The sequence below is a fragment of the Vipera berus genome (assembly GCF_964194415.1).
Source record: "Vipera berus genome assembly, chromosome: 1".
Lineage (NCBI taxonomy): Eukaryota > Metazoa > Chordata > Lepidosauria > Squamata > Viperidae > Vipera > Vipera berus.
The window spans coordinates 328,980,175-329,002,481 of record NC_138202.1 but is presented as its reverse complement, the minus strand read 5'-3'; the positions used below and the strand labels follow the sequence as shown (position 1 = coordinate 329,002,481).

Here is a 22,307-nt window from a genome sequence, read left to right as displayed (position 1 = left end):
TTCCAAATTATTAAAAGAAACCATTTATGGTATGTAAAATGTACTAGCAGAGCTAGTATATAAGCCACTAGCTGTCTTCAAGATACGTGAGTTTCTCAATGGCTCTTTCTAGCAACATGCGTCTAAACACTCTATTAAAAATAAAATAAGAATCAAGGAGATATTAGACTCATGAAGTACAGTCACAAGAGAAGCAACACACACACACACACATGCACACACAGAGCAACATGTAACAATCTTTTTTCTAAATTATTCTAAACAAAAGACAGGATTTTGTACTTGCATGAATGTATGCATTGTACATACATTCAAAATATGATCTCAACTTTGCAATAACAAACAGGGAAATAATAACACTACAGAAATCAGAAAATCCATGCCTGGTAGAGATGACAGTATTTATAATTCAAGATATCTGCAAGTCTCCATATCAAAAAAAGCCTTTTTCCAATGTGTACTTCTGCACTAGGAATCTGACAGTTTAGATCCAGGATGGGATGGAAGAGGCTGCAAAAAACTGATGGCCCAGAGAAATTGTTCCCAACACTGACCCAACAAGTTCTATATCGTGAACATTAATTACAAAAATTACATTCCTGAAAACAATATTTGATTAAAGAATATGGAAGTCTAGTCTAATAGAACTAAATCCATTCCTGTGCATATGCACAGCTCTTTTTTATGATGAAAGTACATACATTCTTACATGTTCTCTCTATATTAACTGCTGTTCAACTACTGGATTATGAAAGTCCCTTCAATCTAGGAGGATGCTATCTTGTTGTCTTGAAGGTCTCTTTTATCCTAAATCAGCTTTCATTCTGTTCAAACCCCAAAACATTGCTTGTGGGCATTAAAATAAACAAAATCAATCTTCCACCTCCTTTGCAGCATTTTAGTTGAACTCCAATAGTAAAAAAATTAACAAATTATTGTATTCCCATCTATGTCTACAAGTGCTGTCGTAATACAATCACTTAACAATACTCAAAACATTAATAAAAAATGTATCACAGACATGGCAAAATCATGGCTAATCTCCTGTAGAAGAATTGTTACATTTATGGAAATTATATTTCTCAGCTATCATCTAAGGAAAGTATATTATAATTAATTCATAGTAAATGTCCGGTCACTTTGTGTTCTATAACGTCAAAAGTAAAACATTAGACAATTTCAATTTTCCCAATACTGTAAATACACAACAAACCAAAAATATTGTTGATTTTCCAGATGTGGAAATCCATTTTTCCTTGTTATTTTATATTCAGGTTATCGGAGTCACAATATTTTAGAAATTAGCATGTTTTCTAAATTCTTCAATCTCTAGGAAAAAGAAAAAAAGGGTTGCTATTTCCTATAGTCAATAGAGCTCTGATAAAATATGCACACTAAATATTACTGTCAACGATAAGGAACAAGACCACAAGGTGATTTAATGACAAATAGAAAGTTAGAGTACACAAACTACGCTGTCAGTTTGCTATCTTGAATTAAGTTTCCTTCTTCTTAATTAAAAATAAGTTTCATTTCTGAGCATATTCTGTAACATATATGCCAAAGGGATTGTGCTGTTTTATCCTGCTTTTCTTCATATTGTGAGGCTAAAATATTTTTTCAATAGAAATATTAATAAATAACCATAATGCAAATATTGGAAAAAAGATGTGTAAAATGTGCAGAAGCAGAATTACTGGCACTCCCAATGTTTATTCTTAAGAAAAGATAAATCTGTGTATGGAAGAGGAGAAAATAACATGTTACATCATTTTAAAATGTCATAAACAAAGTGACAATTTGAATAATTTCATGTCTGAAAAATGCCCCTCTCTATAATCTAACACTTTTGCAAGCCTATATTTTGCTAACAAAAAGCAAACTTTCATTTAGAATCAGGTTATGGTCATTTTCTGTAGGCAAATAGGCTTTTTAAACTGGAACTATGAAAAATAGGCACTGTATTTTCAAACGACCAATAGTTTTCCCCCAAAAAATAATTTATTTTTAAAATGGGTGAAATTAAAAATGCAGAATGTTTGTTTTTGGTTACGTAACTTTTCCTTTGGAGAATGGTCTTGTTTTCTTAAATAATTCTAAGCCAAGTAAATATTGTTGTATGTAACCATTTAACAGTATAAATGGTACACTTTAAATTTCTACATGTTATAATCCACTTTTACCTTATCCCCAAAAGTGGCAATGAATTCAGCATATTGAGGACTTTTGCTTTCAAATTTAATATAGAACTATAGAGTTGGAAGGGATCTTGGAGGTCTTCTAGTCCAAACCCCTGCTCCAGCAGAAGACCCTATACCATTTCAGACAAATGGTTGTCCAGTCTTTAGTGTCTATAGGGCATTTGATAAAATTGTGGAAAGGAGGTGTTTAGTGATTAAAATGTATCCACTCCTTATACTTATGTGGACTGCAATCATTACCAAACCTGCTAGATGCTCGCATCCCAGTTAGGTGTTAACTTATGCCCTTATTAAAACATTGGCCCTGATTGGTGACAGAGGGAAGAATCGGTCAAGAATGTATGGCCCAGTAAAACAAATTGTTTCTGTTAACTGACCATGTCTCAGAGGTAGGATGGCTAGCATGCCAACTTTGTAGGAAGGGATCAATAAAGAAAATAGAAAGAAAATGAAGCTTCAGTGCCATGAATGGACACTATTGCTTCTTCATGATGATTTTCTGAAAGTTTCAAAAAAGCAAATATGCTTAAAATGCTTTATGCATAAAAATTGCATTAAACTTACACTTTACTTATCCCCATACAGAAAGATGAAATATGCACTGCTCAAGAAAGTGATGGGATTTTTACCACTCTCTGAGTTGCCTGGCTGAGTGGGCAACCCATGAGCAATCCTAAACCACAAAGTGATTCCCAAGTACCTAAAGAGTTCATTTAGCCTACAAGTAAAACCGTACAATGCATTCAGCAGAGGCCACTTCAATCCCATTTTGCTTTCATTTTAGATGCCAGGGATAGAGCTGGGAGTTTAACACATGCCCCATTCCTGGAATTAAAGCTTGAACTATCTAATGTTGGCAACAGCTTCAGAAATAGTGCAATCCTTGCATGGTATGAGATGCAGCCTTGCATAGTAGTGGGGGAAAATGAGCTTGGAAACAAGTTTAAAATACCCAGCAATCCTTCTGATAACATCAGTCTGTAAAGCATTCCTCTACAGGGATCAAAATTTGGCCAAGAAAGAGGAAGCGTAAATTCTACCTCTTATTATAAATTCTGCCATATGACCAAGCATATAGAGAAACAATTGTGATACAAAAAGTCGCTAATATTAAGTATGAAATTTTCTCATCTGCAAGAGGCTACATGTGAAATATTTTATAATATATTTTTAAATGGCACACAATTATCTTTATGGTCAGTATAAATCAGTTCTCTAACTATCTTTTTTTAAAAAAAACAGATTACAATTATTTATTTTTAAAGTACATTTTGCTTACTTGAGCAAAAGAGCAAATTACATAAAAATAATTTAAAAGTATAGCAAAACCTAAACAAATAAGCTTAATGTAAAAAATAGAAAATAGAACATTATAGGCATGCTTATTTTAATATTTCCTTGGCACTGAAAGGACATCAAATTTCTGATATCATAACTAGAAAATCCTGTCCACACTTGCAGAGAGATGCAAGAGAGAGAGAGAGAGATTGAAATTCCAAGGAAGAGTACACTCATCAGGCTGCTCATGTACAAGATTGGGTCATTGTAACAGATTCAGCAACTCTCCACAATAAGTCAAAAAAAACCCAAAACAAAACAAAACAAAACAAAACAAAAACCCCTCCTCCAAACCTAATTTACAGTGCAATGCTAGGCAGATGCTACTCCTCACAGCCAATTTCTCTACTGCAACAACATTACAGTATCAGATTGGAGGAGATTCCAATAAAGTCTGTGGTTAGAGAGGTATCTTTTCCGAAAATGTGTTACACTATCACCATGAAAATTAACCAAATGATCTGCCCATCTCTGTATTATGTTCACTGCATTATATTTACAGAATCATAAATTCACAGTTAAATCATAGCTTCAGTATGCAATTAAGTCAATAGAAAAATGTGGACCCCCATACTTTCAATTAAAAACCATTGTCTATCATCTATGATGTCTCTTGCTGTCAAGGATATCTGTCTACTTTAAAATCAGGGAGGCCAGACAAAACAGTTTCTCTCTTGGTGACTGGCAGAGCAAATGTTACACTTCATGTAATTGGCTACTCTACAAGTCTTTTCACTCTCACTTCACCATCTCCCATAAGTGAATGGCTTCCTACATTTTCATTGTATCCCCAATAACAACTTTGTTACTTTATGAATGAAAAAAGAGCTCAGATATTTGTACAAAACTCATAAAGCAACTCACAATTTTTTCATAGGTAGCATTTATATTCATGTATAAACATTCTGAACCAGGACAGAATAAGCAATTGGTCTTAAAGTCATGCTTCAGGTATAACTAATCTTGACTACTTCAATAGTTTTGATATGGTCAATTGACTAATCAATAAAGTTATATTACCATCGGAGTACTTCAGTGTGCTTTACGTGGGTCTGTCATTGAAAAAAATTGGGAAATTGCCACTGATGCAATAGGCCACGCTGCAGATTGGTGGAAGAGAAATCATGATGCCTGTATTAGAAGGTCTGCAATACGGGTCACTATTTTAAGGTGCTGGCACCATCTTTTCTCTACTATGAACTTGCCCTGTTACTTAGATCAGTAGAAAGGGACCTTCTTAAGATCCTTCTCCTACCAGAACTTCATTAAGTACTTTAGAAAGGAAGTTTTTCATCTGACCACACAGCACATTTCCTGCTTGGCCTTCATTCTCTCAACACTTCGGAAGATATTAAAATACATCTCTTTCACCAATCTTTTGACTTTGTTTTTCATTGCATTAACCTTATTGTGTCTTACTCTCAATATTTTTTAGTTGTTCAAGGGTTTCTACAGCAGTGTTTCTCAATCACAGCAACATTAAGACCTGTGTACCTCAACTTTCAGAATTCCCTAATCAGTACACTAAGGTACTGATTGCTGAGGCAGAGAAAAATTGGCCTTAAAGTAACAGAAAGGCAAGATATAAATTGAGTAATAAATAGACATATTAAATTAAATATATTTTCTAGTCAACCATATTACTAGGCAAGAAATACAATGGTTAGTTAATTTAGCTAAGCAAATTTCTTTCACAGCTTCTTCCATAAATAGAATTTAACCTACAGTAACAAAATAAAAGTAACAAGAGAGCGCCAGAAATTTTGGCTATGGCCATCTAATGAATGGTTTCATGACAGAATGAGTTAGGCTTGGATTTAGTCAGTACATTCTTTTTCTCTTTAAATTTCATACATTTTTTTTACTTTCAATACTGATTTTAATGCCTTATGTAGCTTTTGTCATCTTAATATCATGTTAGTTATTTTTATACAGTTTTTGTTATGTATACTGCTTTTCAGTCTGCATTTTTAAATATTGTAAAAATGATATTTATTCAGTGTACTTCTATTTTGATTTACTAGTCTAGTCAATGTAGTAATCTAGTCAATATGCTCTTAAAGCAGCTGTGCCAATTCTAATCTGCTTTTTGCTGTTGTTCTGCATTCCAAAAACCTGTGTATAATCTACATTTTATTTATTGTCTTAATTTTGTAAGCTGCGCTGTACATTTTTTATAACAGAAATAATACAAAGAAAAAAATCCTCATTATAAATTTATCTCAAACTACATGAGACTGTATCAAAGGCATCTCCATCTTGGATGCTTCATGACCGAATGTGGTTTTGAGTATAAGTCAGAATTTCATATATGGAACTGCCCTATTCGTATTTTAAGCTACGAACAAGCATGCTTTGGTGCTGTTTTCCCAAATTAATAAAGCATAATGAGATGTTGATTTGCAGCTCTTTTAGAAAAAGAGTAAAGCTGCTAACATCAGTTTTCTAATTCATTTGTTAACGGAATAGGACAGACGGCACCTGAATTGTCTCACCTTCCATCCTGCCCTGATATACACATGCTGGAACAAATTTAATTCAGACAGTTCATACTCCTCTGATGTCCATCAATGATGGCAAATTAAAACCAGTCTTATGCACTTGGTACGCAGAGCCTAGAGTATTTAAAAGAAGCTCGATACGCTGAGTGCAGTATATCTCCTGAGAAATTAGGTATTGACTGCATGCCTCACTGAGTAGAAAATCTACAAAAATCCATACACAGCATTGACCCAAATATTACTTTTTAACACTACTAACAATGTAACAAATTTTTAAGAGGCCTGCTTGATACAGGTATAATTCTCTTTAATTATCAAGAAACAAGCAGGAAAAAGCAACACTATTTTCACAGTGCAACATTTCAAAAAATGAATGCTCAATAAAATGCAGTCAGGTTCCATGATAAAAATAAGCCAATTGTATAGTTGCTTAGAGCAATGGTCTTAAGGACAAGAAATTTAATCTGGAGGAATAGGAGCAAGAAATGCTAAATGTTTATTACTTAAACAGCATTTTTATGAGTTTTCAGCTGTTTTTATTGTATTTGTCAAAAGATAGTCATAATTCTGCTTTAAAGGACAAACAAACCTTAGTTATGCATGCAGAACCGAAATATTGTTTTTATTCTCATCTTAGAAACATAAGCGGGCATCATATAAGAAGCTGATCTACTGTTACTTATGTAAACCAGTGATTTGAGTGGGATTGTTTGCATAAAAAAACTGTGCTCTGTTTGCATCATACAGGAACAGTCTAGCACCACCTGCCATTCCCTCCAACATCCTTTCTTTTCCTGCCAATCACACCCCTCCAGAGAGATTCCCATCCTGCAGGGTAGCCAATTGGAATGGCAGAACCCTCCTGAGAACGGAGAAAGTATGGTTCCAGGAAGTTACTGCCCCAGGCTAAGGAGACTCTACTTCTTCCCCCATTCATCACTCTAAGTGGCTGCTTTCTTGTGCCTATGATAGGACTGGCCATGACTCCTCCTCTGAAACACAGGATTCTTGAACTGTACAGTCAGGAATGAGAGTTGTATCTTTGATTCAGTGTAGGAAAGGAATAATCTCAGGATGGGGTAAAAGGAGAAAAGCCACAAAGTTGGTGTTAAATTAACTGATCAAGAAAGCTCATATTCTAAGATTGCTTCCATAACATGTGGATGGTTATAGCATTTTTTTTCAACTACTTTAGTTATGCTAAGTAAAGGTAAAGGTTTCCCCTGTCCAGTCATGTCCGACTCTAAAGGGCAGTGCTCATCTCCGTTTCTTAGCTGAAGGAGTCAGTGACTATACGCTGAAACCCATGGAATGCTGTTATTTTCCCACTGAGGTGGTACCTATTTATCTACTTGCATTTGCATGCTTTCAAACTGCTAAGTGGGCAGGTGCTAGGGCGGTGTGTAACGGGAGCTCACCCTGTTGCATGGTGTTGGGTCTCAAACTGGAGCTATCTGCTTTCCAGCTGACAAGCCCAGCATCTTAACTGCTGATCCATCATGCCCCAACTCCCAGTTATGCTAAATGTAGATAGATTTGAAAGTAGTCAATATTTATTATTAATATCTACTGTCACAAAGAAAAATTGTTGGAGAGTTTTATCCCCTTAGAAGCTAAAACAAGAAACTATCTCCAAATTGTAGTCAGAGTTTAAAATACATCATATTTCCCTATAGCTTTAACTGCTTACGACTACAGAAACAGAAAGAAAATGACTTCTGCACTGAAGAAGTGCATTCCCATTCACTATGGGAATGTTCTCTTGTCAGAATGCATACTCAATTTTTTCTTAAAATATAGAACAACTTCTCTGTAGGGACTTAACTATAACAAAATAAACATGCTGGTTGTGATTCTACAAGGCCTTTTAACCCTTTTGTCATCCTATCTTATTCTGCAGAAACCCAATTCCACATATAAACGAATGCTTTTCACTTAAAACATTTGCAACAGAAAAATTTGGGAACAAACAACTCACAAAATACTCTGCCACGAAATTCCAAAATGTTAAATATTGCACAGGGTTTGATACTTTGAGAATGCTACATTTTGCACAACTAAAATCTATTTGCCCAAACATTTTTTAGCTCTCAAAAGCATAGACTCTGGAAGATACATGTACTATTTGTTTTGCAAAACTAACACATTAAATAACACTACAGACCGCAGAACTAGAATCTATAATACAAATGCATTTAACTTTGTCTGAGAACTAAGCAACAGAGTTCCCCTGTGCCACAGAGATAGCCACCCAACCAATAGCTACAAATCCCTATTTTTCATCCAATAATTCTGCATAAAACTGCTTTTCAGCAAACAATAATTCCCCAGCTCTAAAAAAACAAACAGTAAAAAACAGATCATCAATAGACTTAACAGATTCTCATTCTCTTTATCCCCATTGTCCAGGTCAGGAACTGCTTGGTCATTACAGCTTCTTTAGTCCAAAATGCTTCTAGCAGGTCAAACAGTGCAATTGTTTCAGCATCAGAGAGGCACAAAAGTCCCATTTCATTTTTCCTAATGACCAGCCTTAAATGACTGCAGGTCTTAACAGTACTGGCAAATTATCAAGGCCTTCTACATTACATGGTCAATGGTCCTTTTAATAGAAAAAGCAATAATATATAGTTGTTTGCACCAAGTAAAACTCGTTAGAAAGTATTAGTTTAAGATAACAGTTCAGGAGCTATTAACAACTACAAATGTTTGCAGAAACAACTCCCCTCCTCCTCCCTTCAAGTGAGCTGCAGATGATGAGGGATACAAAAGAAATTCTGCATTTTGTACCACGAGTGACTTGCTAGCTGGAAATTTGTTGAAGTTCAAAAAATTTGGAGAAGACTGAGTTACACTGACGTAAGCTGGAATGTGAACTGTGAGACAGTTAAAGGAAGTCATACAGAGGTGGACAATGAAGAAAGAAACAGATAAATGTCATATACGTAGGCACAGCAGGAAGTATTTCTAGGTAGTATTGAAAGAGACCAAGAATCTCAAAGAAAAGTCAAACTTTGCCAATAATCACTTTTATTTTTTCATACTAGCATAACATGAGAATTGACTTTGTGTCTTGCTGACATAGCAACTAAGAAAGTCGTGTTGCATTGACCATTATTGATTGCAAGCAATGCAAGCTGGGGGGGGGGAGAGGGACACCTATGCCATACCATATATTTTCAATATTGACCTTCCACTCCTTTTGTATGGCTCTTTGGGTTGGCTATTGAATTTGGACTGCAGGGTAATAAACAGCTGAGGTTTAATTAATGGTAAATGAATACAAGACACAGGTTATGACTTTAACTAATTAGGGAATTGTTGAATTAAGTCTGCCTTGGAATGCAAGGCAGTATAATCAATACCCAATAAAAGGACTATGTATGTAATTTACCTGCAAATGTGTTTCCAATACCATCAAACTGAGTTTAAATAAGTAAGATATATGAAAGCCTACCAGAAAAAGTTTTTTTTAAGTTAACACTTCACATAGCTTATAGAACAATGAGAGAAATAGAATTGGTTTAATATGAAAGACCAATCTTACCCACAGATTCAGTGTAAGATAAAGAAGTAAATGAAACAATCATCACGTCTAGTAAGAGCAAAATGATGGACTGTAAGTTTAGCAAGTTTTGTGGTTGAATGTTTGGTATGAGGTAGGATACTAGTCAGGGAGGAGACAGCATGTGAAAGAGATGCGTGCTCCTACTGTTTGTGTATACTGGACACGCTGAGAAGCTTTATATCAAACCATTTAACTCTGGTTGCGGAACAGCCTTGTTTTTAGGCTCAATGTATACAAACAATCCCCACTAGGGAAGCTTACCTCTCCAGCCTGTTCTCTAGAAACATGACTAAATTCTAAGTTTCTGGAAGCTTTGTGTAAATGCTATAGTCCAGGGGTAGGCAACCTTGGCTCTTTTATGACTTGTGGACTTCCAGCTGGCTCAGGAATTCTGGGACTTGAAGTCCATGAGTCATCAAAGAGCCAAGGTTGCCTACCCCTGCTATAGTCCTTTAACATATATTTCAGAAGTGATATTGTGCATATATGTATATGTTAGTCCACATATACAGAAGGTCTTTACTTAATGACCATTCAGTGGCTGTTCAATGACCATTTGAATTTAAGATGATACTGAACAAGTGAAAATTACAACTGCTCCTCATACTTAAAACGGTCACAGCATCCCATGACCATGTGATCACCATCCAGGTGTTTGGTGAACAGTTGATAATCACGACACTGCAAGGTCACATGCTCACCATTTGCACCTTTATTCACCAGCTTCCTACAAGCAAAGTCAGTGGGGAAGCCAGCAGGTGATTGCAAATAGTGACATTTCACATTTAACAACATTTCAGGATTCGTTTAATGACAGCAACTGGAAGTGTTGCAACTTCCACTGCTAAACGACACAGTTACATGATACTACATTTTACGATTGCTTTGCTTAGCAACAGAAATTGTTTGCAATTACTGTTGTTAAATGAGGCTGACCTGTATTTAAACTTTTTAATTATGTTGTTGGTTGCCTTAGAATTCAAATCTATTGACAAGGGCAATCGAAATAGTATGAGTATCAGGAAACCAGTTCTCCTCCACAGCTGCTGATGAGACAATGTCTATGTTTCACAGATAATATCTATCTGTTATGTACTTGACAACAGCTCACTGAATGAACAATAATGTAGCATATTATGTGAACTTAAACAAATTCAATCAATCAAACCACATTTGGAATCCACATTTTTGATCTCATAAATACTTTTGAAATTTTGAAAACATATTGCGGATTCTTGAACAAAATGCCTCTGGGAAGAGAGGAATTATTTGTTCAAAAGAGGTTGTCATGACCAAGTACAGTATACTATCAGCCACTTCCCCCTAGCACTCCATCCTACCCCTTCCTTATCCAATCCCCCCCCTCCGCCGGAATAAATGGGTGAATTTTCAACACGTCTTCTCCTTTAAATGTTCCCATCCGATGCAACACTGGAGGCATGCCTTCTTCATGACTGCCTCAGCCCCTTGGAACAGCCTCGCACCCAAGCTCAGCGGGATCCCTACCCTTAATTAGCCTTCTGGGGGGCTTTAAAGACGTGGCTGTTCCCCTGAGCATTGGGATAGGATGGGAGTTGAGCTGCAAGGAGGTTTGAACTGGCAGGAAAGAGTACTTTTGTTCTTAACCATGTTTTTGTGGATTGTCATGATCTGACAAAAGTCACTGTATAAGTGGCATATAAGTCCTGTAAATAAATAACCAATCAATCAATCAATCAGTAGGATGCAGCCATCCTTATTTATATGTTCTAATAATCTTTATACAGCCCATTTGGTTTTCTAAGGAAGTTCAGCAGTCCTCTAAGGGTGAAAAAATTATGTGAGTGTGTGGTGCTTTTCAACATGTCAGTTTCCAATTTTTAATTAAAATAACGTTTTAAATATGTAAAAAACTATCTAGGCAGTGAGACTTACTGTACACCAAGAGATTTCAGAAAGATATAATTTAGTCACGGAGTACTTGGAAAAGAAAAGACAGGTGGCCTAAGGATCAACTTAATGTAGGCTTTCATGCATATAAGGGTCAATTGTAGTTGACTACAAGTCTCACAGTCCCCAATCAGCATGGCCACAATAATTGGCACCACACTACGTAAAAATCTCTTTTGCTGAAGTGGGAAGACCCAAGTTGAAGGTATTGGAGAAATTCAGGCTAATGTTGGGGAGAAACCACCCGAGTTGGGAAGAGGATTCAAGTGGGGACTTATTCTGGACTTATTACATATACAGAAGAGAGCAATGCCTTTGAGCCTTATCTTGGCTTTCCTGGGCAGAAACTGCCAGTCTGGGGAGATTCCTGTGAAATAGGCATAGAAAGAATAAAGTAGCTATTCTGAACTCTACATATGTGGAGTCAATCACTATCTCTCAGACTAATCTAGGGGATGTAGCTGTGGGATAAAACTTGGAGGGAGTATTTTCAGCTGCCTTGAACTTCCGAAAAAAGGGAGGCAAATATATTGAATAAATAAAAATAATATTAAGAGACTTCTAGTTGTATGGTTCAGTGCTTATCATTCAGACCATCAATCGTTCTTTTTACAGATCGGCAACCCACATGGAGCATGGAACTGGCTTCTAACTTATGGAGCACACAGTAGAAACTCCATAGTGAAAGATTCTAAAAATATTCTCAGGAGCAAAAAAAAAAAAGATTTATCTTTCACAATTGCACAAATGATTATATTCATCTTAATAGGACAGAAAGTTATCACATGCAAAAGCCACTTCAGCTTTACTGAGACCCAACTCCCACGTGTTTGAAAGTGGGGAGAAGGAAGGGGGAGTGAAGATGAAAAAACTAACCTACTCCCCTGTGTGCATCTATACTGGTAAACTCCATTGTCCCATTATGGCCCCTTTTAGGATTTTCGTGATATTCTTTGTGGTTCCCACTGGGACAATATCTGTAGGCGAGTCCATAATCAGCAAGATAAACCTGGAAGACATGAGCAGAGACATGAATAATGCTTTCGTCCTCTGAAAAAGTATAACCTTTCTAATTAAGCCAGAAGAAAATGGTGGCTTAAGGACACTGTTAGATCTGCATTTTATTAAGCCAAATTGCACCTCAGGATAAAATATGTACATCTGGGGGCTATTAACAGCTACTTTCTCCTTCTAAGTTGTGTGCCTTCTATGCGCTGCCTTATTTCCAAGTAATACAGAATAAAATCACATTTTGTCTCTCCAGGTGGGCATCCAGACATCATAAAATGCAATATATATTTTATCTTTCTTCATGCTGCTTATGGGAGCTCTCCTTCTCACAAACACACTCACATACAGATCCCACCTTTTAACAGCCAGCCCTGCAACAAGTTCAAAATAGGCTCAGCTACAGGCAAGAACATAAGAAAAAGTTTCACAAATACCCATTGTGATAACCTACCAATTTCCTCCCTAGAAAGCATTATAGAGGAATACAGTTTTCTACAACTGAATGAATGTTTTTCAGAAATTTTCTAAGACATTACAATCCCCCAAAATGAAGGCAGTATCATCCTAAAATGGTGGATTCTGCAACACCTAGATTTGGCAGAGATTAACAAAACAGAGTGCCAGTTTGGTGTAGTAATTAAGGCATCAGGCTAGAAAACAAGACAAATTGAGTTCTAGTCCTGCCTTAAGTACAAGCCCAGCTAAGGCCAGTTACTTTTTCTCAGCCCTAGGAAGAAGGCAATGCAAACCACTTTTGAAAAACCTTGCCAAGAAAACCACAGGAACTTGTCCAAGTAGTCTTCAAGAATTGGACATAAAGCGGAGGGGTAGTGAGAAGCAAAATTAAAACAAAACAGTAATCCAAGAACAGAAACCTAAGCAAGACCCTTTCTTAGGGTCTTGCGGAAGAACAGGGTAGAACAACAGCTAATGACCCTCTTTTACCGGTCTACTATAGAGAGCGTCCTCTCGTATGGTATTGTGGTTTGGTATGCTGGTCTGACAGCCGCGGATAGGAAAGTATTACAGAGGGTGGTGAGCACAGCACAAGACATTGTGGGCTGTTCCCTGACACCACTGGATGACATCGCCATGGCTCGTTGCCTTGGAAGAGTGAGGAAGAGTCTCAGGGATGACTCACACCCTGGACGGTATCTCTTTACTCTCCTACCATCCGGTAGGAGATATAGGAATATAGCCAGCCGTACCAACAGGCTGAAAAATAGCTTTTATCCGTGGGCTGTTAGGCTTTTAAATGGGACATAATCTTATGCAGAATTGACTTAGGAGGCCGGTGTGTGGTGTAGTTGGTTCACATAGTGTGGTGGGATGGAGGGTTTGTTGTCACTGTGTGTTGGGGGGAGAGAGCACGGGGGGGAAGGCTCAGCTAATCTCAATGTACACATGTTGTACTTTGACAATAAAGGTTTATTATTATTTAATACCAACTGACCTCTTAACATCTTATTTTTATCTTATCGCACTTACATTCAATGAGAAAAATCACCTTGATATATTTATGATAGGATTTTCTTTTTTAATTAAAGTTTTTCTATTTAATAGACAACCATGTTAATATTAACATATAAACATAGAATTATAAAATAAAACAATTTAAACTTATAAACTATCGCAGAATGCAAGACCTTTACTTCAAAACATTTTGTTTGTAGGGTAGAGTAAGAGTTGGAAACAAGGAACAGATGGCCAAGTGTGGAAAGAGAAAAGTCCTGTTTTGGCATATTCTTCACCTTCTTCTCCAATGGAATGTTTTCCATTGCCACATGTGTAACATCAAATTTGGAAGGAAGTATACTATTTGCACTTCATATTTCATATTTCAATCCACTATAAGAATTAGGGCAATAATAATTCAGACAGATCAGGAAAATACCCATCTTAGTATGATATTTTGTTTTTTACAGAAGCCAACTGGTTGCAGGTAAAAGATGGAGATGTATTTTCTCTTACCATTGTTCCCCTGCAATTGGTGTTTAGAAGCATACTATTCTCGACTCGACAACTTTAGCATTTCCTCCTTAGTAACTTCTAGCCTTACCCATTACATCAGGGTGAATAAAGCCTGCTATCACTATTATTAGTTTGGCAGAACAACATCTGTATACTTTAAAGTCTACAAGGGGGATCCTGTCTTAGACTTTTTAAGATTACAGCTCTTGACAGGCTTGTTCTCAAGAATTTAACCCATCTTGCTTTAAAACCATCCAAGTTAGTGATTGTTGCAGTATTTCATGTAAATTCCACAGGTTAATTTTGCAAAATAATAAGAAACAAAAAATAAAGATCTTGGAAGTACGTATTATACAAATGGAAAGCCAGAAAGAAAGAAAAAATGTTATAGAAAAGTATCACTTTTTACACTTGTACTTACACCCCAGTAAATCACAGATGTGCATCTCTTATTGGGCCAAGCTACGAATGGTGTTTCAAAGGTCATTCTTTAAATAACAGAGCAGAGATGAAGAACCAGGATAAAAGTGTAATTTAATTCCCTTTCATTCAACATTCAATTAATATAACCAATTAAGAGAAAAGTACATTAGATTACACAACATGCAACATTTCTTGTGAATGATATGGACAGTATGATCAGTTATGGCAAAATTTGGGCTTCTTGTTGTATGTGCAACCAAAACCCAGCGTGTGCATACTCTTCCATACAAGCAAGGATCTTTAAATAATACCTTGCAAACCAGGTATATGATTAAAATCCAAGTAATTGAGGTCTAGTTCTGCCGTAGCTAAATGACCTTAGGCCAGCCCTACAAGGGAGGCAAGGTAAACCACTTCTGAAATCTTGCCAGGAAAACTGCAGGACTTGTACAGGAGTCAATGGTGACCTGAAAGCACCGAAACAACAACAGTTTCAGTTTCAGTTTTATTTGATTTATATACCGCCCTTCTCCTTGGTAGGGACTCAGGGCGGTTCACAGGGCATATATAAAAAAAGACAATACAAAAATTAAAAAAAGATTAAACCCATGCCCAGTTAAAACAGTAATACAAATTTAAAACAACAGTAAAAACCCATAATCCCCCGTCAGGCCAGACCAGCTATTTCAAACAGGTGGGTCTTCAGGCCCCGACGGAAAGTTCGGAGGTCTGATGCCATCCGGAGCTCCACCGGCAGTTGGTTCCATAATGCCGGAGCGCCCACAGAGAAGGCCCTCCCCCTGGGGGCCACCAGTCGGCATTCCCTGACTGGCGGCACCCTGAGGAGGCCCTCTCTGTGGGAACGCACAGGGCGGAGGGGAGGTGATGCCGGCAGCAGGTGGTCCCTGAGGTATCCCGGACCCATGCCATGTAGGGACTTAAAGATCGTAACCAAAACCTTGAACCTCACCCGAAAGACAACTGGTAACCAATGCAGTTCGCGGAGCAAAGGTGTAACATGGGAGTATCGGGAAACTCCCAAGACAACTCTCGCGGCCGCATTCTGTACCAGTTGGAGCCTCCGAGTGGTCTTCAAGGGAAGCCCCATGTAGAGAGCATTACAGTAGTCAAGGCGAGAGGTCACGAGCTCACTATTGTCTGCATCCCATCAATTAGCCCTCTTATACGACTTGATTATGTTTACATAAGAACAGTGATACGAACATATCACTTAAGAGACATGTAGTAATAATAAATTCAATACCAAAGTTAGTGACCAACATGAAAAACTATTCTAAAAAGTATCAAAGAAGTCAGGGTTGGATACTGTTGTTAAGATCCTCAAAAAAGAAAAAGATAAGGAAAAAAAGTTTATGAACTGATGTATGTGTAGCTGGAAGGTATGAAGGAATACAGTGAATGGTGTCAATATGAACCTGATTAAGATTTCCTTTTCTTTATCTCTTGCTTGTTGTGATTCAGGGTCAGCCTGTGGGTTGGGCAGTTGGGTCGGACGATTCAGAGGAGGAGGAGGGGGGTGTTGGAGAGGTTGCTGAGGGTGTTGGAGAGCTTGCTGATGAGAGCCCTCAGCCAGGCCCCTCCCATCTGGTTACTACGCAGACCCAGCTGTGTGAGCCTGACAGCGTGGATGAAGATGACCCACAGCTGGCCCTGTTCAAGGACGCCCGACGCAGGAGGCAGTCAATCAGGAGTAAACAGAGGAAGGCAATGGGGCACCTCGGAAGGAGGCAGAGAGAAGCCACGCCCTGAACTGTTTAAAAGGGGAATGCGTGGGAGGGCTGGTTTGCTGAAGGCAACCGTTTGAATAGCTCCTGTTTCATGGTTCGTGTCTTGTTCTGTTTGCTTTTGTGTCCATAAATTTGGCAGGCTTAGTTCCAGCCTCTTGCCTTCTTGTAAAAGGGGTTGTCCCTGCCTTTTCTGCAGGGCCGGTAGCAGGCTGGTACAGAACATTGCTTTTGATTTGTTTTGCTTACTATTTTTACAGTTTTTCTATGCTACTGTATAACTCTGCTTGCCTCAAAAAAGAACATGATGTCTATGTGAGTATGTCTTCTTATATTCTTATGTTTGATAATTTTATATTTCTGTCATGTTAAAAGTTTATTTATTTATTTATTTATTTATTTATTTTATTTGTTTTTTTATACCGCCCTTCTCCCGAGGGACTCGGGGCGGTGTACAGAGCAAGGTAGGTATACAGTTAAACAATAGTAAAAACAATAGTAAAAACAAATGAAACCCCAAGAGCTATCAGGCCAGGCCGGACTGCTGGAACAGGTAAGTTTTTAAGTCGCGCCGGAAGGTGCGAAGGTCGGGGGCCATCCGGATTTCGGTAGGCAAGCAGTTCCAGAGGGTTGGCGCACCCACTGAGAATGCCCTCCCCCTGGGGGCCACCAGCCGGCATTCTTTGAGCGGTGGCACCCTGAGGAGGCCCTCTCTGTGGGAGCGCACAGGACGGAGGGGTGTTGACGTTGGCAGAAGGTGCTCCCGTAGGTAATCCGGACCCATGCCATGTAGGGCTTTGTATGTCATTGTTAGCACCTTGAATTTCACTCGGAAGGCAACCGGAAGCCAGTGCAGCTCACGGAGGAGAGGTGTGAAATGGGAGTATCGGGAGGCCCCCAAAAGTGTTCGTGCAGCTGCACTCTGCACCAGCTGAAGCTTCCGAGTGGCTCTCAAGGGCAGCCCCATGTAGAGAGCGTTACAGTAGTCAAGGCGAGAGGTCACAAGTGCATGGGTGACTGTACGTAAGGCATCCAGGTCCAGATAAGGTCGTAGTTGGCGCACCAGTCGAATCCGAGTGAAGGCCCCCTTGGTCACAGCTCCTAAAAGTTACAATTAGATGCAACTTCTGGGGACCTCTGAGCATTGCACTCAAAGCTTCTGTGGGCTGCATACGTCCCTCTAATTTTACATCGTTGCTGTACCTTCATTCAATGAAGTCTTTCAAAGCATTAATGGATAGTAGATGAATGAAACTGGCAGCATATAAATTTCATAAATAAATATTATATGGCTCTTAATGAAGGGCAAAAATGGTACCCATCAAAAATACATACATACATACATACATACATACATACATTTATTTATTTATTTATTTATTTATTTATTTATTTATTTATTTATTTATTTATTTATTTCTATACCGCCCTTTCTCCTGAAGGACTCAGGGCAGTGTACAGGGCAATAAAAATACAATATACAAAAGTTAAAAATAAGATTAAATAGAACTAGCCCATTAAAATAAATGATTAAAAATTACTAATTAAAATACCCCAAACCCATTAGACCAGGCCGGCTTGTTCAAATAGGTAAGTTTTCAGATCAGGGCGGAAAGAGCGAAGGCCAGGAGCCATCCAGAGCTCAACCGGTAATTGATTCCAAAGGGCTGGCGCACCCACAGAGAATGCTCTCCCCCTGGGGGCCGCCAGCCGGCACTCTCTGACCGGTGGCACCCTGAGGAGGCCCTCTGTGGGAGCGCAAAGGATGAAGGGAAGTAGAGGCCGACAGCAGGTGCTCCCATAAGTAATCCGGACCCATGCCATTTAGGGCTTTATAGGTAATCACCAGCACCTTGAATCTCACCCGGAGGGCAACTGGAAGCCAATGCAGCTCGCGGAATAGAGGTGTTACATGGGAGTATCAGGAGACCCCCATCACAACTCGCGCGGCCGCATTCTGCACCAGTTGAAGCCTCCGAGTGGTCCTCAAGGGCAGCCCCATGTACAGAGCATTGCAGTAGTCTATACGAGAGGTCACGAGTGCATGAGTGACTCTACGCAGGGCATCCCAGTCCAGATACGGTCGCAACTGGCACACCAGGCGAACCTGGGCAAAAGCCCCCCTGGTCACAGCTCCTATATGATCTTCCAGATTGAGCTGTGAATCCAGGAGGACACCCAAGTTGCGAGCCCTATCTATGGGGGGTAATAACTCACCCCCCATGGTTAAAGATGGAATAGCCTGAATTTCCCGAGATGCCGGCACGCACAACCACTCAGTCTTGTCGGGATTGAGCCGAAGCTTGTTCCTCCCCATCCAGACCCGAACCGCCTCCAGGCAACGGGACATCACATCGAGGGCATCACTGGGGTGGTTTAGGGTGGAGATGAAGAGCTGGGTATCATCAGCATACTGATGATACCCAACCCCAAAACCACGATTGATCTCACCCAGTGGCTTCATATAGATGTTGAACAGGAGAGGCAAGAGGACCGACCCCTGAGGAACTCCACAAACGAGAGACCTCGAGGCCGACCTCTGCCCTCCTGCCAGCACTGACTGCGACCGTCCCAGGAGGTAGGAGGAGAACCACTGGAGAACAGTGCCCCCCACTCCCAACCCCCTGAGACGCCGCAGTAAGATACCATGGTCGATGGTATCGAAAGCCGCTGAGAGTTCTAATAGGACTAGGACAGAGGAACAACCCGTTCCGAGCCCGCCAGAGATCATTCATCAGTGCGACCAATGCCGTCTCCGTGCTGTACCCGGGCCTAAAGCCCGATTGGTACGGGTCCAGATAATCAGCTTCCTCCAGGAACAGAGGGAGCTGATGCACCACCACGCTCTCAACAACCTTCGCAAGAAAGCGAAGGTTGGAGACCGGACGATAGTTGTTCAAAATAGCCAGGTCCAGGGCAGGCTTCTTGAGGAGGGGCCTCACCACCGCCTCCTTCAAGGCGGCGGGAAAGCTACCCTCACTCAAAGAAGCAGTTATCACTGCCTGGAGCCAGCCTCGTGTCCCCTCCCGAGCCACATAAACCAGCCAGGATGGGCACGGGTCCAATAAACATGTGGTGGAGCTCAGCCTCCCCATAATCCTGTCCACATCTTCTGGAGTCACAGATCGAACTCTTCCCAGATAACATCACCAAGACTGCTCGTGTCACCTCCGCCAGACTCTGCCCAGTCAGAGTCCAGACCATTTACAAATACATATGATGAAGGAAATACTTTAACAATGCAAAATTCAACAATGATTTTTTTTAGAACTTTAAAATGACTTTTGCACCTTAATGGGAAACTATTTAGCAAAAGTTGAGATTATCCTTACACTTTACATACCCAACAAAGTTTGAAATAACTGCTTTCCCACACAGCCAGTATGCGGGTGCTGTGAGTTGGGAAAGAGGAAAGGGGAAACAGTTCTACTTTACCTTTACTATGCTGAAGAAACTACTTTTTATATCCCTCCTTAACTATTTTTGTGTCCTTTTCAGAGGCGAGTTCCTGTCCTAAAAAATATGAGCATTACAAGAAATGACCTTGCTCTTAATTTAATTATGTTGCTCTTGATGCTCTTTCTCTGATCTTTTTCTTTTTTTCAAAGCCAAAGGGAAATAATCAAGTTATCTTGTAACCGATTCCATTAAAACGATTAGCTCCTCTCTGGGCTTCAGGCATGTTTTGCAATCTTGGGATGGCTGAAGTGGCAGGTTTTAAAATATCATTTCTTCTTGCAGCATCTTCTATGCATATTGAGAATGTGGCACCAGGAGCATGGTGCTTTTATTTCATGGGACAGTTTTTTTAAGATTATATCAGTGCATGTCTCATCCAACAGATCTGTACAGATTATGATACAAAGACTAAAGTCTGGAAGCAGCATCTAGAATTCTCAGTCAAGGCAAAAAGCTCTGTCAGCCTGACTGCCTCCATTTACACTTGTGTTTTTTGGTGGATTCATTTTGCTTAGAAGTCAACCTAGCCAAGCCAGAAGACAATAATGCATCAAATCAATGTGATGGAAAACACAACTTAATGGAATTGACTGGAGCAACTGTACTACTGAGCTTATCAATTCAAGACACAGCCTAAATTCAGTGTAATTTTGACATGGAGAGGGTTTTGTTATATATTGCACCCAAGCCCAAACTCCACCCATTATTTAAATTTATTTAAATGACAAGCAATTTAGAGCATGGAACAAAAGGATTCCATACAATTATCTCATGTACAAGGGAGCAATTATTTAACCTAGTCTACCAAGAATAGGAGAGGAATATTAAGGCTAAAGGGAAGATGATGATGACATCACTCCTAAAGGAGTGTAGATAAGGAAATCAGCAGTCTAGGAAGTTGCAGAAAGACATATTTTTATTTTCAAGGGAAGTAGGGAAGATCAACTGTTGTGGATACTTAAGGGACACAGATCTATACCAGACTAGAGCAAGGGTTCCACAAATTCATTATTCTTGATATTGAATTCATGTATTATACTAAGCCATAATGTGGCTAATTTAGATTTGGTTTAGATTTGGTTCATGTATTATACTAATCCATAATGTGGCTAATTTAGATTTGGTTTAGTCACTGTTGTCTGTAGATCATAACAGACGAATAGTGTATTACGTGAACCCAGCCAATTGTGACTTATTCAACAAACTATGATCACTTTGAGGCTTTGTATGAAATATAAATTAAGCCGCTGTAAAAACAGTAGTTGATTTTTCAGTCTACATTCTTTTTCAGCCCTACCTTGATATATGAGGGATTGAATCTGGAATCCTTGGCATACAAAGCAACTATCCCTCATTTTACCGCAACAGAACAGAGTTACAGAATACTCAAGCTTAATAACAAAAACTGGAATGGATTAGTAGCTTTCAAAGGACATACCTTCAGATATTAAAGAGTGCCTTAACAAGAAAATTAGTCATGAGAAACAAGCTTCTTAGAAAACAGCTTGTCCAGTGCTGATTTTCCTCTGCAAGGCATTCCCTCTGCTACAGGATAACATTGCTAGAAATTGTCGAAATGTTCATTCATTAATAGTCCTCTGCATTATACTTTCTTTCATCAAGGGAAGGAAAGCTTCTCATATTACACTGCTGTGTTTTGTGGAACACATATGAATTGAGCTTGAGCTTAACAGCCAAGAAAACAGTAGAAGTCTCTCTGGAAAAAAAGACTAATATCAGTGTTCCAATATCTAAGGGGCTGCCACAAAGAAGAGGGGTGTGTGTGAATCTATTCTCCAAAGCACCTGAAGGCAGGACAAGAAGCAATGGATGGAAACTAATGAAGGAGAGAACCAGCCTAGAACTAAGGAGAAATTTCCTGACAGTGAGAACAATTAATCTGCGGAAGCACCTGCCTTCAGATGTTTTGAGTGCTCCACCACTGCAGTTTTTTAAGAAGAGATTGGACATCTATTTGTCTGAAATGGTATAGCATGTCCTGCTTGAGCAAGGGGTTGGACTAGAAGATCTCCAAAGTCCCTTTCAACTCTGTTATTCTATTATATATTCTGGAATACTCAATAGAAAAAAGAGTGGAAGAGTCTTCATAAGTGAGAATTTTTTATATGCACAGAGAATCCAAGTTAAATCTGTAGAATCC

The 22,307-nt window shown here is 39.1% G+C and overlaps 1 protein-coding gene across 1 annotated transcript in view; it reads right to left on the bottom strand.

The window, feature by feature from the left end:
- VRK2 (VRK serine/threonine kinase 2) overlaps positions 1–22,307 on the bottom strand; it is a gene marked incomplete at its 3' end in the record, with an annotated part of 64,529 nt that overhangs the window by 26,600 nt on the left and 15,622 nt on the right. Inside the window, exon 8 of the mRNA XM_081333468.1 lies at positions 12,414–12,546. Coding sequence (XP_081189594.1) covers positions 12,414–12,546 — 133 coding nt within the window. The remainder of the gene's footprint in view (positions 1–12,413; positions 12,547–22,307) is intronic.